This window comes from Trichechus manatus, unplaced genomic scaffold (genome assembly GCF_000243295.1).
Source record: "Trichechus manatus latirostris isolate Lorelei unplaced genomic scaffold, TriManLat1.0 scaffold00008, whole genome shotgun sequence".
NCBI classification, from domain to species: Eukaryota; Metazoa; Chordata; class Mammalia; order Sirenia; family Trichechidae; genus Trichechus; species Trichechus manatus.
The window spans coordinates 29588900-29608958 of record NW_004443944.1 but is presented as its reverse complement, the minus strand read 5'-3'; the positions used below and the strand labels follow the sequence as shown (position 1 = coordinate 29608958).

Genomic DNA, 20059 nt, shown 5'->3' with positions numbered 1-20059 from the left:
GTATGTATTTGCTAAATGGTCTCCCTTACCAGATTAAGTGAGGGTAGGTGGAAATTTTATTTTCAATTGTAACAAAATAGGAGTTTAAAAAAATAATTCATAGTGCTATTGTTTAGAGAACTTGGCAGTAAATTTTAATTTCACTAAATTCTTTGTAAGAGTATCACAGGAAAGGCAGCCTTACTTCTCTTTTTTAGAACTATTACCAGTACACCAGTAATATTTACTCTCTATGATAGGAATCTAATTTATGGAAATAACAAATAGCATTTAGCTTGCTCAAATTTGAGTTGAGTAAGAGAGATTATTTTCTGTGTTGATCTTTCACACAGATTAAGGTAATTTATTGAAGTAGCCCCTTTGAGAACTCCTGTTGGCATTAAAATATGTTATCATTTTTCTTGAGTTTCTGAAAGTACCTGTATCCATCCCAGTGTCAGGCAGTATAATTTTCCAGTGTAATTTATCAAATAGATGCAAAAATTTTTAGCAGGAAATCATAAATTATTACTCACAAATATTTTTACTAACTAATGGCTTATAGTATGCCGTTAAATTTAGCTTTTACAGTTGCCCTTGGAGAGGTCATCCAGTTCCTCCTAGTTTTAATAGAAAAACCTGTATAGACTTGACCCACATCTTCTGGAGAGTTAACATACCTAGACTTTAGTCCTGATTCTGACGTTTAATGGCTGCATTACCTTGGGTGTTACGGTCACTAATGTCTTTGAACCTAAGTTTCCTTGTAGGTGAACTGGGTATGTTAATATCCTTGTCACACTGTTGTCGGGAGACAGTGTATATAATGAGTTGAAAAGCTCCAAAACACTCTTAAGTATAGGGTGGTATTATTCTCTTTTTCCTAATTCTTTTTGTTTCTTTCTCCCTCTAGGATTATTCATACCTAACTTCATATCTTAACAGCTATCTAAGCTTAAATCTTTTATAAGCTTGGTTGGTTGTTTTACACTGTCTTCTTTCTTAACATGATCATTCCATTTTTCTTATGTTTTAAAAAGGACCAAAATGAATGGCAAGAACAGTACTATTTTGTGAAATATCATTGATGTTTATTATAAAAATTTAATTTATGACCAGAAATGAAAGTGTTGATATTGTTATCAATAGACTGCTGGATAACGCATTCATAATTTTCTTTACCTCTTTCTCCTTTCCCCTTCACATCCCTGTTCATTAGCAGAAGCTGCTGGTTCTTACTCTTCTGTTTCCTGGATCCCTTGGCCAGTGTACCTTTGGTCGGACATAAGTCTGTTTTCTGATATTCTTCCCTATCTTTAGCCATTTTCCATATAATTATATTCTATATATAACCTTAGCTATTATTCTGAATTCACCTGTGCCTTTTATTTTATGCTTGCTCTATGCTAGCATTATACTATCTGGGCAAAATAAGAACTTTTGTATTTGCTGGATTGTTACATTCTTAGCCTTTAATCTCCGGACTCATTTGAAGAAGCAGCATCATTTTGATTTGAAAGTTATTACTAATTGGAATTAAATATTACTGCATCTCCCTAAATTGACTTGTTTGTTTGTTAGGTGCCATCCAGTCGGTTCCGACTCATAGTGATGACCCTATGTACAACAGAACAAAGCACAGCCCGGTCCTACGCCATCTTCATGATCGTTGTTTGCTTGAGCCCATTGTTACAGCCATTGTTGTCAATCCGTCTTGTTGAGGGTCTTCCTCTTTTTCGCGAGAACACATATATTTAGCTTTCATTGCTCAGGAATCAGGAAGGCCTTTCATACTTATAATTTAAAGTAAAAAGTTTATATCCAGTTCAGCCCACTTAGGGCATAGTTCTGCCACAGAGGCCTCATGTGACCTATCGTGACTTCTGACCACGGAGGCAGCCCTTGCCCAACTGGTTTTATCTCTTACCTGTTGTTGTTGTTAGGTGCCCTCCGAGTCGGTTCTAACTCATAGTGTCCCTATAGGACAGAGTAGAACCTCCCCGTATAGTTTCCAGGGGGTGACTAGTAGATTTGAACTGCCTGCCTTTTGGTTAGCAGCCGAGTTAACCACTATGCCACCAGGGCTCCCTTATCTTATCTAGCTCATCATATTGCTGATTTACCCAGTCTCAGCCCCCTTACTTGTTGTACCATGTTCACTATAACCTCCTGGTCTCCAAAATAGGTTGAATAAGCTAAAGATCCACTTTTACACTCTCTATATTTAAATTGTCAGGTTTTTTTTGTATCAGAGAAGTAGGCTGAAGAACCAAAATCAGATCAAAGCACTGACCTTCAGAACAGAAGGATCAGAATAACATTAGTTTATACAATGGTAGTGCATGCAGTAGACAATAAACAACATATATAGTTTACATGTATATATGTGACTGTAAAGCAAGGAAACTTGTTTTCTACCATCACTTATCATTTGGTTCAGCAAACATAGTGACTGTCTCTCAGGTTTAAATCACTAAGTACTATAGGAGTTATAAGGACTGACTGCATCTTGCCATGAAGGAGATTAGAGGGTTAGTTAAGTAAAAACTAATGACAAGACAGAATGAAATGCTGTAACAAGCATAGAGACAGAAGCAATTGAACTTTCTTGGAGTTAAAGAAGCATTCAATAAAGATGAGGCATTTTTCTTTCAAGTCAGAAATATAATATTTTACTGAGTTGAAAAGAAAGCAGGAACATTTTAAGTGGAGGGAGCAGCATGTGTAGAAACATAAAAGTGGATAGCACCTGTGAGGGACAGCAAACACCTAAAGGTGGTTGGAATACCAGGGAGCTGGGTGAGATGGGACGTAGGAGGAGACTGAAAAGTTATGGTTACATAGGAAATGATGTAAGATGCCCCATAAGAGTTTAAACTTTGTATTGTAGACGATAGAGAATCATTGAAGGAATGACATGATCACATCTGCTTTAGGAAGGTAATTCTTGGAGCTGTGAGTGTTGGATTGGAGAAGAGAAAAAACACAACTATTACAGGTTTCCTGCAGTAGCCCGCCCAGGTGACATATGATACTGAGATTTTTCTGGTTTCTTTTCTTCCAGTTTATAATTACAATTCTTTTATTCCTTTTAATTTACTACAGGAATTTAAATTTCAGGAAATAGTACATTGTTTTATTTTATAATATGCATAATATTAGAACTGTAACAAAGGTTTTATGCAGTCTAAACTTTGAGATTTGAACACTTTAAATAATTTCTCCTGTCCAGGCTTTGCAGTGTGACCATTGAGCATATTTTAAAATTTCACTGAGATTTTCATTTTATCAGAGATAGGCCTGGTTCCCACTTGAATATTTTCTATTCTGAAAAAGACTTCCTACTTTGTGTTTCCAGTTAGATGCCTCACAAGCATCTCAAATTTTATACGTTCAGTTAGAACTTTTGATTTTTGTGCCTATGCTACCCTCCTCAAACTTGTTCTTTCTCAAATTTTTTCCATCTTATTAAATGACACTGTCTTCCATCCAGTTATTTATTGCAGTAACCTGGCAGTTATTCTTGCTGCTTCTTTCCCTCAACTTCATACCATCTGATCCTGTTGGTTCTCCTAAAATACTGATTTCTCTCCATATCCATCTTCAGCATCCACATCCAAACCACTGTCGTCTCTTGACTGGATGACTTTAATAGCCTGTTAACCCCTACTTTTGTTCCCCTTTCATTTTATTCTTCCCATAGCAGTAGAATGATCTTTAAGTGCAGATTTGACCATAGCTGTATCTGTAGTGCCCCAAACAGTACCTGATATATGTAATAGACACCCAGTAAATTTGTTGAATATCACCCTTTTGCTTAAAACCTTTCAGTGACTTATTGCCTATTTCTCTAACTTTATCTCTTGCAACTCTTTTTCTGCCTTTGACAGATTTTTTTTTTCCATTGGATAATGCATATTGATTTCAAATCCTATTCAGCTTTTTCATACCAAGTATTCCAAAATTATGGTGAAGTTCTGATTTCTAGAATATGCATGTACAGACAGTCGCCAGGTTACAAAAGTATGATTTATGGACGACTCATGCTTGCCCTTTAATATTACATAAATTTGCCCTCACTTTGAAACAATTGAACCAACCCATACTGCAACATGTTCATCACAATCACGTTGATTTGCAAGGGCAGCTTTTAAATCATTGAAAAAGTTTCAAGCTTTTTCTTGCAGTAAAGTAAGGCTAAGTAAGAACAGTATGCACCTTTTCCGACTTAGCTACAAATTCAACTTAAAGACACAGATAGGAACGAATCTAGTTCGCAACCCGAGGACTGCCGGTATTGTTAGAACATTTTGCCTTGCAGCTGGTTTGAATGCCACCAAAAAGGTACATAAACTGCAATAAGAGAGAAGGTTGATATATGTGAAGTCAGAGATTGAAGGCCATCACCTGAACTGTGTCTGCTAGAATGCCCAGGCTCCCAGACTGTCTGTACTTTGGACCATCAAGCTTCGTGGGTAGCTGGATGACAAACTGTCTAGTCAATCTAAGGGCCCTTAACCTTGATACAGGTACTGGAATTCTCTGAACTTTACTGCTGAAGTAGATACCCAAGTGGTAGAGTATTTTTGGAGGAGCAATGAGTTGCCACCTGTGGGAACCATGGGGTACTCTGCTGGATTCTACTCTACTTGTTGCACCCTCCAAGGGGTATTGACAAGGCTGCTTTAGGGCAAAAGTGACTGACTCAATGAAAACCCTATGGATCACAGCAGAATATTGTCCAGTATAGTGCTGGAAGATGAACTGCCTAGTTTGGAAGGCATTCAAAATATACAGTGGCTTCAACAGTGGACTCAAGCATACTAACAAACATGAAGGACTAGGCAACATTTTGCTGTATTGTACGTGGGATCAACATGAGTTGGAGCCAACTCGACAACAACTAACAAGAACGTGTGAGATAGTAAAAAAAAAAAAAAGAAAAAAAGAAAAAAAATTCTTAGTTTGTAACTCTCTTCCTCCAGTAGCTTTCCATCACACTTAAAATAAAATTCAGATTCTTTATCTTGGCTTAAAAAGCTAAATGTGATCTGACTTCATTTACTATTTTTCTCTGTACTTGCTGTACTCTACCTCATATATTCCAAGTTCCTTCACCTCTGTGTGGAATGCCCCTCCTCCCCATCCCCAGTTTTCACATGGATGTCCCTTCTTTTCATTTAGATGGTCACTTAAAAGTCACTTCCTCAGAGGCCTTCCCTTATCACCAAGTCCTATTTTGTCACACCAGCTTGTTTTTCTTCACAAGGACTTTCCCCTTAACTAGAATATAATCTTGGGAGCTAGGGTCTCTACTGTAACCTGTTCTGTGCACAGAGTTTAGAGCAGTATCTACACGTAGTAGGCATTCAAGTATTTGTTCCATGAATTTGTTGATGTAATTTTTTTTATCTTCCTTTTTTAAAATTTTACTTTAGATGAAGGTTTACAGAACTAGCTTCTCATTAAGCAGTTAGTACATATATTGTTTTATGGTGTTGATTAACAGCCCCATGACATGTCAGTACTCTCCCTTCTCGACCTTGGGTTCCCCGTTACCAGCTTTCTTGTCCCCTCCTGCCTCCTAATCCTTGCCCCTGGGCTGGCGTGCCCCTTTAGTCTTGTTTTGTCTTATGAGTCTATCTAATCTTTGGCTAAAAGGTACACCTCTGGAGTGACTTCATTATTCAGCTAAAAGGGTGTCTGGGGGCCATACTCTCAGGGTTTTTCCAGTCTCTGTCAGGCTAGTAAGTCTGGTCTTTTTTTGAGTTAGAATTTTGTTCTACATTTTTCTCCAACTCTGTCTGGACCCTCTATTGTGATCCCTATCAGAGTAGTCAGTGGTGGTAGCTGGGAACCATTTAGTTTACTGGACTCAGTCTGGTGGAGGCCATGATAGTTGTGTTCTGTTAGTCCTTTGGACTAATCTTTCCCTTGTGTCTTTAGTTTTCTTCATTTTCCCTTGCTTCTGAAGGGGTCAGACCAGTGGAGTATCTTAGATAGCCACTCACAAGCTTTTAAGATCCCAGACAGTACTCACCAAAGTAGGATGTAGAACATTTTCTTTATAAACTGTATTATGCCAGTTGAGCTAGATGTTTCCTGAGATCATAGTCCCCGCAGCTCTCAGCCCAGTAATTCAGTCCCTCAGGGAGTTTGGATTTGTCCATGGAGCTTCCATGACCTTACCCTGAACAAGTTGTGTGGGCTTCCCCAGTATTGTGTACTGTCTTACCCTTCACCAAAGTTACCACTTATCTATTGTGTATTTAGTGTTTTTCCTTCACACCTCTCCCCTCCCTCGTAACCATCAAAGATTGTTTCTTTTTGTGTAAACCTTTTCATGAGTTTTTATAGTAGTGGTCTCATACAGTATTTGTCCTTTTGTGATTGATTTATTTCACTGAGCATAATGCCCTCCAGATTCATCCATGTTGTGAGATGCTTTGCACATTCATTGTTTTTTATCATTGGTGGTATTTCATTGTGTGCATGTACCATAGTTTGTTTAGCCATCAGTCTCTTGATGGGCATCTGCGTTGTTTCCATCTTTTTGCTATTGTGAACAATGCTGCCGTGAACATGGGTTTGTGTATGTATATTCGTGTGACAGCTCTTATTTCTCTAGGATATGTTCCTAGGAGTGGGATTTCTGGATCATATGGTATTTCTATTTCTAGTTTTCTAAGGAAGCGCCATATTGTTTTCCAAAATGGTTGTACCATTTTGCATTCCCACCAGCAGTGCATAAGAGTTCCAATCTCCCCGCAGCCTGTCCAACATTTATTATTTTCTATGTTTTTTGATTTGTGCCAGTAATGCTGGGGTAAGATGGTATCTCATTGTGGTTTTGATTTGCGTTTATCTAATGGCTAGTGATTGCGAGCATTTTCTCATGTGTCTATTGTCTGCTTGAATGTCTTCTTTGGTGATGTGTCTGTTCATTTCCTTTGCCCATTGTTTAATTGGATTATTTGTCTTCTTGTTGTAGAGGTGTTGGATTTTCCTGTAGATTTTAGAGATTAGACCTTTGTCGGATTTGTCATAGCCAAAATTTTTTTCCTGGTTTGTTGGTTCTCTTTTTACTCTTTTAGTGAAGCCTTTTGATGAGCATAAGTGTTTAATTTTTAGAAGATCCCAGTTATGTAGCTTATCTTCTGGAGTTTGTATGTTGTTAGTTATGGTGTGTATCCTGTTAATGCCATGTATTAGGGTCTCTAGCATCGATCCTATTTTTTCTTCTATCATCTTTATAGTTTTTACTTTATATTTAGGTCTTTGATCTGTTTTGAATTAGTTTTTTTGTATGGTGTGAAGTATGGGTCCCATTTCATTTTTTTGCAGATGGACATCCAATTCTGCCAGCACCATTTGTTAAAAAGACTGTCATTTCCCCATTTGATGGACTTTGGGCCTTTGTCAAATATCATGTAACCATAGGTGGATGAATTTACATCTGGGTTCTTGATTCTGTTCCATTGGTATCTGTTGTTGTACCAGTAATGGGCTGTTTTCACTACCGTAGTGTGTAGTAGGTTCTGAGGTCAGGTAGTGTGAGTCCTCCTACTTTATTCTTCTTCAGTAATGGTTTACTTATCCAGGGCCTCTTCCCTTTCCATATAAAGTTAGTGACTGTTTTTTCTATTTCTTTAAAGAATGTTGTTGGTATGTGGATCGGATTGCATTGTATATGCAGATTGCTTTGAGTAGAATTGTCATTTTCACAGTGTTGAGTCTACCTGTCCATGAGCTTGGTATATTTTTCCATTTATATAGATCTCTTTTGGTTTTTTGACAGTAGTGTCTTGTAGTTTCCTTTGTAGAGGTCTTTTACATCCCTGGTTAGATTTATTCCTAAGTATTTTATTTGTTCAGGGGCTGTTATAAATGGTGTTGTTTTCCTGATTTTCTTTTTGTCATTCTCTGTTGGTGTATAGGAATCCAACTGATTTTGTATGTTTATCTTGTATCCTGCTACTCTGCTGAATCTATTAGTTCCAGTAGTTTTCTCATGGGGTCATTTGGGTTTTCTATATGTACTGTCACATAGTCTGCAAATAGGGACAGTTTGCTTCTTCATTACCAATTTGGATGCACTTTATTTCTTTTTTCTTGCCTTACTGCTCTAGCTAGGACTTCCAGCACAGTGTTAAATAGGAGTAATGATAAAGGACATCCTTGTCTTGTTCCTGTTCTCGAGGAGAATGTTTTCAGCTTCTCTCCATTTAGAATGATGTTAGCAGTTGATTTTGTATAGATGCCCTTTATTATGTTGAGGAATTTCCCTTCTGTAAGTATTTTATTGAGAATTTTTGTCAGGAATAGGTGTTCGACTTTTGTCAGATGCCTTTTCTGTGTCAATTGAGACGATCATGTGATTCTTTTGTTTATGTGATAAATTATGTTGATTGATTTTCATATGTTGAACCATCCTTGCATACCTGGTATGAATCCCACTTGGTCATCGTGTATTATTTGTTTAATATGATGCTGAATTCTGTTGGCTAGAATTTTGTTGAGATTTTTTACATCTATATTCATGAGAGGTATTGGTCTGTAATTTTCTTTTTTTGTGGCATCTTTGCCTGGTTTTGGTATCAGGGTTATGCTGGCTTCATACAATGAATTTGGAAGTATCCCTTCCTTTTTTGTGTTCTGAAATAATTTGAGTAGTACTGGTGTAAGTGCTTCTCTGAATGTTTGATAGAATTCTCCAGTGAAGCCATCTGGGCCAGGGCTTTTTTTTCTTGGGAGCTTTTTTATTACCTTTTCAGTCTCTTCTCTTGTTATGGGTCTGTTCAGGTTTTCAACTTCAGTTTGTTTTAATTTGGGTAGGTAGTGTGTTTCTAGAAATTTATCCATTTCCTCTAGGTTTTCAAATTTGTGGGAGTATAGTTTTTCATAATACTCTGTTATGATCCTTTTTATTTCAGTTGAATCTATTGTAATGTCCCCCATTTCATTTCTTATTTGGCTTATTTGCATCCTCTCCTGTTTTTCTTTTGTCAGTTTGGCTAGTGGTTTGTCGATTTTGTTGATTCTTTCATTTGTTTTTCTATTTTCTGTTTCATTTATTTTTGCTTTGATCTTTATTATTTCCTTTCTTCTGGTGGCTGTAGGTTTTACTGTTCTCTTTCTATTTGTTTGAGTTGTGTAGCTAATGTTTTGATTTTGTCCCTTCTTTTTTGATGTGTGCATCTATTGCTATAAATTGACCTCTGAGCACTGCCTTTGCTGTATCCCAAAGGTTTTGGTATGTGTTTTCATTCTCATTTGATTCTAGGAATATTTTGATCCCATCTTTGATTTCTACTATTACCCAGTGGTTTTTAAGCAGGGTGTTACTTCGTTTCCATGTAATTGATTTTTTTTCCATGCTCTTCCTGTTGTTAATTTCTACCTTGGTGGCGTTGGGATCCGAGAAGATACTTTGTATTATCTCAGTGTTTTGGATTTTGTTGAGGGTTGCTTTGTGGCCTAATATGTGGTTTATTCTGGGGAACCTTCCGTGTGGGTTGGAAAAGAATGTGTACTTTTCAGCTGTTGGGTGGAGTGTTCTATATGTCTGTGAGTTCAGGTTGGCTGATTGTGGCCTTTAGATCTTCTGTATCTTTGTTGCGTTTCTAGATCTTTTACCAAGATTGGTGTGTTGAAGTCTCCTACTGTTATACTGGAACTGTCAATTTGTCTTTTCAGTGCTGTTAAAGTTTGTTTTATATATTTTGGAGCCCTGTCATTGGATGCATAGATATTTATTATGGTTATATCTTCTTGCTGGATTGTCCCTTTAGTCATGATATAGTGCCCTTCTTTGTCTTTTATGGTGGATTTTGTTTTAAAGTCTGTTTTATCTGAGATTAATTTTGCCACTCCTGCTCGTTTTTGGTGGTTATTTGCTTGATACATCTTTTGATTTTTAATAAATTTATATCTTTATTTCTAAGGTGTGTGTCTTGTAGACAGCATATTGATGGATCCTGTTTTTTAAGCCATTCTCCCACTCTCTGTCTCTTTATGGGTGCATTTAGGCCATTTATGTTCAGTGTAATTAGTGATAGGTGTGAATTTATTGTTGTCATCTTGTAGTGCTTTTCTTATTGGTGCTGACAATTTCTTTGTTCTTCTTACTCTTCTGTGCAGAATTCCTTTTGTTAGTAGATTTTTTTGGAAGATTTTATTTTTACTGACACTTTGTTTTTCTTCTTTATTTTTATGAGTAGGGTTGTTAACTTTCTTTGTGGTTTTCTTGAAATTTACCCGTATCTTCCTAAGTTTGAACCAGTCTATTATTACTTGGTATTGCCTTGCCTTCCTCTCCATTAGAAAGTGCTATACATACACTGTTTATTCCCTCTTTTATTGTTCTGACGTTGTTGTCCTTTGCAGATTAACCTCTCTGATTCCCTGTTGTAAATCTGTTGATTTTGAGTAGTCCTTGAGAGTTCATTTCCTAGGTTGGTATCTGGCTGGTGCTATCTTGGGTGCTAGATTCAGGCTGTCGTCTGATGTTGTTTGTTCTCAAACCAGCGGACTCCCTTTAATAATTCTTGTATGTTTGGTTTGGTTTGGTTTTTACATATTCCCTTAATTTCTGTTTATCTGGAAATGCCCTAATTTCACCATCATATTTGAACGAGAATTTTACAGGATATATTATTCTTGGTTGGCAATTTTTTTCTTTCGAGGTTTTATATATGTCATCCCATTGCCTTTTTGCCTGCATGGTTTCTTCCGAGTAATGAGAGGTTAGTCTTATTGTTTCCCCTCTGTATGTGACTTTTCATTTTTCTCGAGCTGCTCTCAGGATTCTTTCTTTGTCTTTGGTTTTAGCGAGTGTGATTATGATATGCCTTGGTGATTTTCTTTTAGGGTCTATCCTATATGGGTTCTTTGAGCTTCTTGGATAGTCAGCTTTTCATCTTTCATGATATTGGGGAAGTTTTCTGTCAGCAATTCTTCAGTGATCCTCTCTGTGTTTTCTGTTTTCTCCTGCTGTTCTGGAACTCTGATCAGTTGTAGATTTTTGCTTTTGATTGTAACCCACATAATTCTCAAGGTTTTTTCATTTTTCCTTGTTTTTTTTTCTGATTTTTTGTCAAACAAAGTTGTATCCAAGTGTTTGTATTCAGTTTCACTGATCCTGTCTTTCATTGTTTCAAACCTGTTTCTCAGCCTTTCTGTGACACTGTCCATTTCTGAAATGTTGTTTATCTTTTGTATTTCTAATTGTTGTTTTTATGTGATTTCTAGTTGTGAATTTATTGTAGCATTTTGTTCCTGTATTATTTTATTGAATTCTTCCATTTTTTTGGTCTGTATTTTCCATATATTTGTCTGACTTTTCCATAAATTTGTCTATTTTTTCCTCATTTTTGGCTGGTTTTTGCTTCAACTGTTGAATAGCTCTGAATATTAGAGATTTGCCTTCCCTGTCAGGTAGTTCTAGTGCCTTTTCTTCTAGTAGAAAGTCATCTGGTGTTTTATTTTTAACACTCACTGGAACCATCCAGTCCTATTTTTTTAAATATGTTTTGATATTGTCTGTTCTCTTCGCGACGTTCAGCAGTTATTTTCTTCATTTGTTGATTGTAGATTTATTTGTTTCATCCACTGTTTTGTTTTATTTGGTTATGTCTGAGCATGCGGGCTGTGCGTTCTTTGTTGTTTTCTCATCTGTGGACACGATATTTTTCACCTCATTGTCCAATGGGCAGGACCAGTTGCTCAGCTGTGGTGCAGCAGGGCAGGTCCGGATGAAGGGATGTGGCTGGAATGGGTTGTTTGTAGCATGTACTTGGGCCGACAAGGAGGGCTGGTGGTCAGTGCAGGGCAGGTTCCAGTAGATGATGCTTGTGCTGCTCGGGAGTGCACTGTTCAGCACACAGTGCAGATAGGCAGGAGGGGGGGGGGTAAAGGAGAGGTTGTGATGTGTGGAGCTAGATTGGGTATGGAAAAGAAGAGAGAGAGGAGAGAAAAATAGGAGCAAACATAAAGAAAAAGTTCTGAGGGATCTTGCCATTAGAGTGGAGCAACAAGAAACTGAGAAATGAAGAAAAATAAAATAAAATAAATATAAAAATAAAAAATGCTCCCAGGGATCCCACCAGTGTGGCTGTGCTTACCTGGGAAGTGGTTCCCAAGCTGAGCAGTACAGCCTGGCTAGAAGGGGTGGAGGTAATAAACAGCACTGGATATTTAGGAGACAGGAAAAGAAGGTAAGTAGAAAGAGACGAGAAACCGAGAAATGAAGAAAAATAAAAAGGAAAAAAGAAAGAGAAAGCAAACAAACAAACAGAAAGCCCCCAGGGATCCTACCAGTGTGGCTTTGCGGGTTGGCGAAGCAGTTCCCCAGCTGAGTGGTGCTTCACAGCCTGTCAGGAAGAAACAAAGGTGGCACATGGAGTCAGGTGTTCCAGAGAAAGGAGGGGGAGGAGGTGAGAGGCAGGGAAGAAACCAAAGAGATCAAAAAAAGCAACGCCAGCAACAAAGAAAGCTGGCCGGTGTGGGCGGGGTGAATCTGTGTGGAACACAATCAGTGCTGCCTCTGCCATGGTTGTGGCCCACTAGGAAGCTGCAGATTGGCCCACCGGGAAGCAGCGAATCAGCAAGCCAGGAATCAGCCCAATGAGAGGTAGTCAGTTGGCCTGCTGGGAATCTGCCTGCCAGGAAGCCAGGAATTGGCCCACCAGGAGGCTGCAAATCTGCTCTCCGGTAAGCCAAGAATCAACCTGCCAGGAAGCCGTGGATCAGGAAGTGACGAAGGTCAAGCAGGGGAAGGCAGGGTGGGGGGTGGGAAAGTGTGTCTTGCTGTTTACCAGGTGCTCTGTCTCCTACTGGGAGCTCCGTGAATCTGCTTTCCCTTACTCCCTGTCCACCGATCTCTGACAGGACTTCAAGATGGTGGATCTGTGCTGCGTTAGCTGATAGGGGACCTCCCCTCCTAACTCTTCTCGCTCTGTTCTCTATCAGTTTCTTATTCTATTCGGTGCTTGTTTGAGTTTTTTATCCTCATTTGATGCTTAGGGTTCCAGGATTGACATTTGTCTCTGTTTTACTTAGTTTTTTGGGTCTTTGCTGTGGAGGTGTGGTGCTTCTGTCTATAGCACCATGTTGGCTCCTGGGGATCTGTTGATGTACTTTTTAATAGACAAATTAAAATAGAGATCTGGGACTATTGATACTTGCAGTGTGGATCTACTGATGGGAGTTTAGGTGGATGCTGTGGGGAAGTCATATTCACTAGGATGAGAGGAAATACAAGGGTCATGAGTTAATAAAGTTAGTAAATATTTTAGAGCAGAACTTCTCTGAGCAAAAAGAATAATATTCTGTTTAACCTTTATGAAATTAAATTGATTTGAAGGGTGAACTAAAATCCCAACTATTGAAATGTTTTCCCTTTTCTTTTAAATAGTCATCTCAGCAAAACTCAAAGAAAAAAAGAATTGGTTTGGACCAAGTCCTTATGTGGAAGTCACAGTTGATGGACAGTCAAAGAAGACAGAAAAATGCAACAATACGAACAGTCCCAAATGGAAGCAGCCCCTTACAGTGTAGGTTTGAAAGTATTTTCTACATTATGTTTTGTTTAGTAAATCACCAGAAATGCATTTAAAATTTTTTTTTCTTTGGTCCCCTTTTCTCTCATCTTTTTTTTCCTTTTTTCCCTGTTCATAGACCCCTTTTGCCTTATCATCCTTTTTGTTTCTCTTTAGATATTCCCCTCTCTGTTTTTCCAGTCACTCCCTTTCTTTACCTCCTCCAGTTTAGGAGGTGATGGTATCACTAATGCTACTGAACAACAGCTGGGAGAGCCCATGGTTACAGGTCCAGAGGGATTCTTAGCAGCCCTTTTCTTGACTTGGGATTGAATTTTAGGGCTTTGAGTAGCTCACTTTATTTTTTAACTTAATGTTTAAAATTAGTACTTTTGTTTTTTAATTATGATGCCTGTACATATTTACACAAGGATTTTTTCTTTTTAAATAAAAAGTTATACATTTTATTCTACAACTTTATTTTTGTGCTTAACGTGTATCGTGGGCATCTTTCTCGCTGAGTACATATAGGTCTAACATCACCTGTATAGCTACATAATATTCCTTCATCTGGGTGGACTATAATTTGTTTTAATAGTTCTCTGTTGATTTATTAATTGGTTTCTAGTGTTGTGTTATTAGACGTTGTTGCCATATGCATCCATGTGCATATGTCTTTATATGTTAGTGTTTTTATCTATAGGATGAATTCTTAGAAGTAGAATATAGCTCAGTTTTAACACTGACAAAACTACACGTTAGTATTATAATCTAAGATACTGAACACTTGTTGAAGGGAATTATAGGCTAATTTCAATTCTTTTACTAAAATGGAAGAAAAAGCATGATTTAACAATAAATAGATTTTAAAATAACATAGCATGTTGGTTGTTTGAAGACCAAATGTGTATTAAAATGTAGATGAAAATGTAACTAGTTGTTAAAACAGCATATATAGGTGAATTGCTTTTATTACCTGATATTTGCAGTTCTTGCATTTATTTCTCTTACAGGAATAAACGAGTTGACTAAAAAAATGTTTTATTTCTAAATGGTGAAATGAGAAGTATGAAATTATAAACTCTTCTCTTCACGTAATAAATTGCTGATATAGATAGTATTTATTCCTAATAAATGGTAGAGCAAATTGGATATACTTATTATATTCTTTAACATGGATTTTGAAGTTCTAGGGGCATCTTTAGGCTCTTTATGATGATTTTCAGCAAATGAGTGAAATTTAAGAATTCACTGAAGATAACCTTGAGACCCATTTACAGAAGTATCATTTTGATGCTTCTCATCAGTATTTATTTCAACATTAATGTTTCCTAGGCTTTCTGTTTTTAGTTAGTGACCCATTAGAGATTATGATTCTAAGTAATATATGAGTGAAAAATTAAAAAAAAAAAAGTGAATTTTTTAAAGGTCATAGCCTTAATAATGGCTAGAGAGATTCAGCTAAATGTCAGACTGAGTGCTGATCTATTTTCTACACTGGATGTGAACTTTCAGGCTCTTAAGCTGTTAATGACATTGAACTCTCCTCCTAGCCTCATGTAGTAGTGTTATTATTGAGTCTGAATATTGGGGAAGCTCACAGCTCAAGCTCTTCTGAATTTTTATGTTGTAGCACATTGGCCTACGATTTTAACACAGCTTCTATTGTTGAGTAGTGGGCTTTTCCACGGCTTCTCTAGATTTGAATTGAAGTAATTTAGATAAGACCTTTGATGACATACTTTATGTACCTTCTCCCATATTAAAAAAACAAGTAAAATTAAATTTATCATCTCTTTATTTTGTCCCCATTACGATTCTCCAATTGATAAATGAGAAATGTTTTCTTAATACAGTATATACTATGTGCTCTTTTGAAGTAGCATATGAGAATTTTGAAAAGATGAGAATGAATACATTGTACTAAAGAAAAGACAGCATTAAGTTTAAAGTATTTTAAACTTTGTTTAAACTACTTGTGACTGTTAAAATGGTGATGGGAACATGGCGGAGGTAATAGGCTTAGTTACCTGTGGAGGAAAGTGTTTCTTTGTCCCCCCAAATTTGATCACTTTTAGTGAGAATGAGGTATAGAGAGATTCACACATTTCTGGAGTTTGTCTTTACAGCGTTTAACCTTGTAACTATGGTAAATTATATAGTGATCCTGTTTTTCTAATTGATGACTAAAATTGTGTGTTTATTGCAAATTCAAACTTCTGAAAGTTTGATTCTTTATTGGCATTTAGCAGGGTATGAGTGAGTCTATGTTTATTTGACAAATTGTCCTGGACACTTTTGTTTTTAGCAGTGTGAAACTCTGTATACCTAAAGTAATCTTCATCATGTAGTTGACTGAGAATTTTTTTTTTAAATTGCTGTACTTTAAGTGAAAGTTTACTATTCAAGTTAGTCTCTCATACAAAAATTTATACATTTTTCTTTATTTTCTCCCATACAAAAATTTATACATACATTGTTATGTGACTTTAATTGCTCTCCCTATACTGTGACAGCACACTCCTCCTTTCCACCCCTGATTTCCCGTGTCCATTCAACCAGCTCCTGACCCTCTCTGACTTCTCATTTCACCTCTGGACAGGAGCTGCCCATTTAGTCTCATGTATGTACTTGAACTAAGAAGCATACTCTTCACGAGTATCATTTTATGTTCTATAGTCCAGTCTAATCTTTGTCTGAAGAGTTGACTGACTGAGGAATTTTTTAATACAAATTTTAATGACAAGACTTTGTTTATAGTTCTGCCACTTATTGCCCATGTAACATTGGGCAATTTACTTAATCTTTGTGAATATCAAGAGATTCTGCTGTCAAAGGTTCTGAAGTGTTTGGCTGCCATCCAAAAGACTGACAGTTCAAATCCACCAGCCGCTCCTTGGAAATCCTATGGGGCAGTTCTACTCTATCCCGCAGCAGAGTTGCTATGAGTCAGAATTGACTCGATGGCAACAGGTTTGGGGCTTTTTTTTTTTTTTGATCTATGAATCAGAATTTGCTTAACCAATACATTATTGATTTTACATTTAAAAAGCTGAAGATGTAGGTGATAATTCCCATCTCATAAGGTTGCTATGTAAAGGAAATAACCTCAAGATTAGTACAGTACCTTACATAAAATAAGCATTTAATTTGTAAATCCACTCCCTTTTACCGCTAAAATAAAACTAGTTTTCCAACATTTTGTACCAGAGTAAGCAGTTTTAATTGTATTGATGATACATGCATGAAGTTGCCCCAGCAGTTCAACCGCAAGTGAATATGACCACCTAAGTACCGGTATGTTAAATTTAGATACGGTTTCCATAAGATTACAGAATTTAGGCCAATATTGGTTGTACAGTAAACTCTAAGGTGTGTGGTGAGAAGATCTTAGACATTAAAACTTAATTGTAATGTATTTAGGATCTAATTGTGATATTTACTGAAAATAATGTTTTTCTCCCTTTTTCACTTTTTAGTATCGTCACCCCTATGAGTAAATTACATTTTCGTGTGTGGAGTCACCAGACACTGAAATCTGATGTTTTGTTGGGAACTGCTACATTAGATATTTATGAAATGTTAAAATCAAACAATATGAAACGTATGTATGTAAAAATAATAGAAATTGCACTCAACTGTTTTTCTGGAAGGGATTCATATGCCAAACATGCAGAATGACTCATGTTTACTGTTTGTTTTCACATTTACTTGATTATAGGATTAACAGGGAGAAGAATCTTGAACTATTTTGAAGCATTCTTAATAATTTTGGTTTGGCCACTCATTTTGGGTCTAATATTTCAATAAGTATTTATTATTATTTATCTACTAAATAGATATTTATTAAAGTAATACTCAATTATGGAAAAATACAGAGCAAAGGTGAAGGAAAAAATGTAATTTCACTTCAGAGACAAAAATCGTTAATGTTTTGACAGATTTCCTTTTTAAGTGCTTGCTTTTTAAATTTTCTCATTGTAGATGGTTGTGGTTTTATTTAAATATATGTGTGTGTGTGTATGTATAGCATAGTAATTTAAAACTTACTTGTTTTACTTAACATACCGTGATTTTAATACATAGGTATTTTTCTGCTCCTTGACTGTCTAACACATCTAAGAATTTTCTCTCTTAGGACTTGGGAGATCTTATCCATTTCTGTGTTAAATGTTTTCACTCAATATAATTTATTCAGGCATGTACTGCTAAGTAATCTTGATTGTCGTCTTGGCTCATTTTATATTATAGTCTTACAAGGATGGAATGAATATAATAAAATGATTAAGATATTAAATATTTTACATTGTGGGTATTAAACATTAGCAAATTTTGTTCTGTCTGTAGAATATAATGGTTTGGTGTTAAGGCCTCAAACCTTGGGTGAAGTATATTAGAACAATTTATATACATACATGTACATTTTTGTGGTATTAGGTTTTTAACAGTTAAGATGACTTAGAGAAGAAAGCATAGACCTTTTTTTCTAAAATTTTGTTCTCTTCCAGTTGAAGAAGTGGTTGTGACTTTGCAGCTTGTAGGTGACAAAGAGCCAGCAGAGATAATAGGAGACTTGTCCATTTGTCTTGATGGGCTGCAGTTAGAGTCTGAAGTTGTTATTAATGGTGAAACTACATGCTCAGAAAGTAAGTAATTTTTTATATAGGGTCTTTAATGATTTTTCTTACATAAAATAGCCACTGGAGTATGCTCTTTGTCAGTTATCGCTATTCTTTTTTAAGAAAAGAAGTAATTTTATTATGGCACATATGATGCCGTACCCCCTCCTGTACCAGTGGCAGACATAGCTTATTTATCTGTAGCACTGTCTGGTTGAGTTTAAATTTGATGGCAAATCCTTCTTAGTATACTTGGCCAGATAAAGCCATTTGTTGTTCTGTGTCTGTAGGCTACACTTACAGAGATGTATTTTGTGTTGTTGTAAGTGCTATTAATGACAAAACCAATTCATTGTAAGTAGTTAGTGTGCTAAGGAGACCTAGTGACACAAATGTTTAAGCGCTCGGCTGCTAACCTAGAGGTTGGTGATTTGAATCCACCCAGTGGCCCTGTGGGAGAATGACGTGGCAGTCTGCTTCAGTAAAGATTTACAGCCTAGGAAACCCTATGGGGAAGTTCTACTCTGTCACTTGGGGTCACTATGAGTTGAAAATCAACTCAGTGGCACCCAACGATAGCAGTCAGTATGCTGGTATATCTTACAAAGTATGATTTAATTTGCTAGTGCTTTGTTCAAAAGGAGTCCTGGTGACACAAACGGTTAAGCACTTGGCTGCTAACCTAAAGGCTGTTGGTTCAAACCCACCCAGAGGCTCCCAGGGAGACAGACCTGGAGATCTGCTTTCTTAAAGATTACAAGAACAATCCTGTGGGGCAATTCTACTTTGTCATGTTGGGGTTGCTCTGAGTTTGAATCAACTCAGTGGCACCCAACAACAACAAAATGACAGTGCTTTATTAAAGGAGAATAAACATGACCATGATTAAAAGTTTCTGGGGGCACTTGAGTTAGTTGTCATGCTTAATAAAACTTGTTCCTATTGAGTTCCCTTCAGTTATTTCCATTATGTACTAATGCGCTAAATGTATTTTCACTTAAAATATAGCTTTTAGAGGCTCCAAGACAAAGACAGGGCATATGAATGGTTTCCTGCATCTGACATAGACTTTTTGTTTACTTAGAAACTACATTATGAAATGTTTTATAGTTGTCAGGTGCTATTTTATTCTTCTGATCCTACCTTGGCAGAAGACTTCCTACTTTTTAACTCATGACTTTTTTAAATAGAAAGTCCTTCAAGATAGTCCTCATGTGCTTTACAGTTGGTTCTTTAGAATTAGTAAGGGTGAAGAGAAATTTCTGAAATGATCACACCACTTCAGAGTTGATACTTTTAGTTGACTTCTGTTCACAGGGGACGCTATGATAGCTACGTTCTTCTATAAACTGGAGATCTGGCAGATAAGATACAAGTTAAATTACATTGCTCAACTGCCCTAAGCCTCAGTAGTTATAGCTTCCTAAGTTTTTTCTCCTTAGAAGCTAAAATTATTACTAATGTAAAATGCTTAATAATTAACGAAAGTAAAGCATGCTAGTCATATTTCAGAGTAGGATCTAAACTACGTATATACTTATGACTTTACTGTTTATTTCCTGCAGAACTGGAGATTTCTATGTCATCAGTTTTTCCCTAGAGTAGGAAAATAATTGGCAGTGAGAATTTAACCTGAATTTTAAGTAGAGAAGGGTTTGAACTGAGAAATTATGGTAGATTTTAGAGTTGAAGTTGCCAGATACAATAGCTGCTATTTGTTGAATACTTACCATGTACCAGGTACTTTGCTTGGTTTGTCTACATATGTTCTTATTTAACCATTATTTAACCATCACAACATTGTGAGGCATTACTTGCATTTTGCAGACATGGAAAATGAGGCTCTGAGAGTTTTTAAATAGTTAAGTCCAACATCACACAAACTAATGTGATGCAGAGCCAGAATTCAAAATATAAATATTT

The 20059-nt window shown here is 36.6% G+C and overlaps 1 protein-coding gene across 4 annotated transcripts in view; it reads left to right on the top strand.

Annotated features, from left to right (window-relative positions):
* ITCH (itchy E3 ubiquitin protein ligase) overlaps positions 1 to 20059 on the top strand; it is a 131854-nt gene that overhangs the window by 34169 nt on the left and 77626 nt on the right. For all 4 annotated transcript variants that reach the window (XM_023725205.1, XM_004370423.3, XM_023725209.1 and 1 more), the window contains 3 exons: positions 13394 to 13532; positions 16997 to 17121; positions 18026 to 18163. In XM_023725205.1, the coding sequence (XP_023580973.1) occupies positions 17010 to 17121; positions 18026 to 18163 (250 nt within the window). In that variant the 5' untranslated portion in view covers positions 13394 to 13532; positions 16997 to 17009. The remainder of the gene's footprint in view (positions 1 to 13393; positions 13533 to 16996; positions 17122 to 18025; positions 18164 to 20059) is intronic.